The sequence below is a fragment of the Octopus bimaculoides genome, chromosome 7 (genome assembly GCF_001194135.2).
Source record: "Octopus bimaculoides isolate UCB-OBI-ISO-001 chromosome 7, ASM119413v2, whole genome shotgun sequence".
NCBI lineage: Eukaryota > Metazoa > Mollusca > Cephalopoda > Octopoda > Octopodidae > Octopus > Octopus bimaculoides.
In genome coordinates this window covers 24,985,346-24,988,266 of record NC_068987.1, presented here as the reverse complement: position 1 = coordinate 24,988,266, position 2,921 = coordinate 24,985,346, and the positions used below count along the sequence as shown (strand labels likewise).

At 33.7% G+C, this 2,921-nt stretch overlaps 1 protein-coding gene across 1 annotated transcript in view; it reads left to right on the top strand.

Moving 5' to 3' along the window:
* The window catches only part of LOC106882802 (bone morphogenetic protein 1), a 58,508-nt gene extending 56,745 nt beyond the window's left edge, over positions 1–1,763 (top strand). The window contains exon 17 of the mRNA XM_014933585.2: positions 829–1,763. Coding sequence (XP_014789071.2) covers positions 829–1,028 — 200 coding nt within the window. The 3' untranslated portion in view covers positions 1,029–1,763. The remainder of the gene's footprint in view (positions 1–828) is intronic.
* Positions 1,764–2,921: the final 1,158 nt, after the last annotated feature.

Below are 2,921 nucleotides of genomic sequence, written 5' to 3'. Positions count from 1 at the left end.
TTATTATTATTATTATTATTTCATTTGTTTTTTCTTCTTCTTCTTCTTCTTCTTCTTCTTCTTCTTCTTCTTCTTCTTCTTCTTCTTCTTATTTGTTAGGTAGTATGATTTCTTGTTTGTATTTGTCAGCTTCCTTAAATACTGAAAACAGTTTTTTGCTCGTGTTTTGTGGCTATTTGTATTAGTTTTCTTTGCTTCTGAGGTAGGTATTTTTGCAGTCGTATTTTATAATCATTTTCCAGCTGTATAAGGCCTCTACCACCTTCTAACTGTTGTATATATAGCCTTTCTATGTCAAATTTTGGGTGGTGCATCTTAGATCCTGTCATTTTTTTCTTGTTTTCCTGTCTATTTTGTTAGTTCATTTAGTGTCCACTTAAGGATATTGTAGCTGTAACTTATAACTGGGACGGCTAAAGTGTTAATACCTATTATCTTGTTTTTAGCATTGAGCTCTGTTTTTAGTATTGATCTAACTCGTCTATAGTATTCTTTCTTTATTTTCTCTTTCATTTGAGTGTGTTGTATCCTACCTTGTTCATTGATTCCGAAATATTTGTATGTCTGGCTTTGGTCTAATTCTCTTATTTCATTGGCTTTATCTAGTGTGATGTTGCTACTCTTAACTAGTTTTCCTCTTTTCAGGGTTGCTTTGGCACATTTTTCTAATCCAAATTTCATATCTATTTATTATTATTATTATTATTATTATTATTATTATTATTATTACTACTACTACTACTACTACTACTACTACTACTACTACTACTACTACTACTACTATTATTATTATTATTATTATTATTATTATTATTATTATTATTGTAGGTACTAAAATTCCTCAGCAGTCTCTGGATCGAACTCCAACCATTTGCATCATTCTCATCGTGGCTGTGATCATATGTATTATTTATGTATTTAACTGGTATTGGCAGTGTTGTCGACACAACAAGATAAACAGATTACACACTTGGAGGACCTCTCGAAACAACTACCACAAATTCGACAATGATAATATTGAAGAGTGATATTCAAAACACAAAAATATCATTTACAAAATAAAGAAGAAGAAAGTAAACAGCAGCATTAGTAATTACATGTACAGATCTATAACTTTCACAATACAAGACAAAGATAAAGGATTATATATGTTTGTACAGAGCTGATTAACTGAAATTTTCTGATGAAAATATTTTTGGTGTTGTTCCGAATAGAGACAATACAATTTTTGAGAGAGAAGGGTAAAACGCAAATGAGTTAATTAAATGTATTACTGGTAATACTCTTCTGTATTTTTGAGATGAGGAATTCTGTACATTATTTACATTATTTACATTAGACGGATATGTGTCCTCATCTTGTTTATTGTTACCAAAACGTTTCAGCTGATTTATTCTCTAGCTTTTTGATAGGATTTTGAACCCAGGACTGGTTCCAAATCCTACCAGGACACCTGATGAAGGCTGGAGAGTAAATCAGCCGAAACGTTGCGGTAACAATAAACAAGATGAGGACACATGTCTGTCTAATGTAAATAATGTAAATAATGTAAATAATGTATTACTGGTGTGTGAAATGAAAGAAAGTATCTGAAGAGCGAAAGAAAGTTTCCACTACCGCGAAAATTGCACACAAGGGACGAAACTATAAATATTGAAAGACAATAGATTAACAACTCTGTCTTATTCTTTGATTCATTGTTCTTTCCCCAAACTGTTTTTAGACTGAAATATTAACAGTAGAAAAGTTCTACTAACACTATAGTACTGTTTCTGTTTTTCTGCTCTTCACATACATGTGTATTTGCCAATCATCTGGTGGTGTAGTGTGTATCTGTATACATGCACACATCCGTGCATACATGTACCCATGCATTCATGTCTTACATGCATACACATGCACACATGCAAACACACATTCATACATGCATACATTGGAGGTATGTGTGTACGTGTTCAAACTTAAGTTTAGATATCTGTTTAAAGGACGAAAAAAGAAAAAAACATCAGGAAACCATCGAAAAATGTCAATCCACAGTACTGTGTATAAAATAGAAATACAAATAATAATTAAGTTATCGTATTGATAAATACGTTAGTTATTCACATAGATACGGAGCCACATGTACAGTGGATTAATTTCGGCAGTTCCCGTCTGACTTTTATTTTACTGACTCCAGAAAAATGTAAGACAAAATTGACATTGTTGGAATACAAAATCAGGACATACAGAAGAATTTAACTAAATACTGTAAGGCACTTTGCCAAAACTTGTAACGATTGTGCTAAACCAAATGACCCTGTGTTAAGGATTATTATTAACTAAGGGTCTGATGATGAGTAAATAGAAATTATAGAGATCTTGGTTAAACATTGTATAGTGTTATACTACTTTTTCCTTTGTGCAGATTGAACTCCATCCGAGATTTATTTCCGTGAAGTTCTCTACCAGAATGAAGCATATACCATTCAAGCAGATTAATTTTGGTTCACCATTGCAGTAAGAAAACTAAATATAACACTAGTCACTCTTTCGAATCACAGAAATTAAGAAGAAGAAGAAGAAGAAGAAGAAGAAGAAGAAGAAGAAGAAGAAGAAGAAGAAGAAGAAGAAGAAGAAGAAGAAGAAGAAGAAGAAGAAGAAGAAGAAGGAGAAGGAGAAGAAGAAGAAGGAGAAGGAGAAGAAGAAGAAGGAGAAGGAGAAGAAGAAGGGGAGGAGGAAGAAAAACGAAAAACAACAATTGGTGGAGGAGGAGGGGAAGAGGAGAATACGGAGAAGGAAGAAGGAGGGTTCGAAAAGGAGGAGGAAGGGGAGGAGAAGGAGGAGGAGGGGAGGAGAAGGAGAAAGAGGGGAGGAGAAGGAGAAAGAGGGGAGGAGAAGGAGAAGGAGGGGAGGAGAAGGAGAAAGAGGGGAGGAGAAGG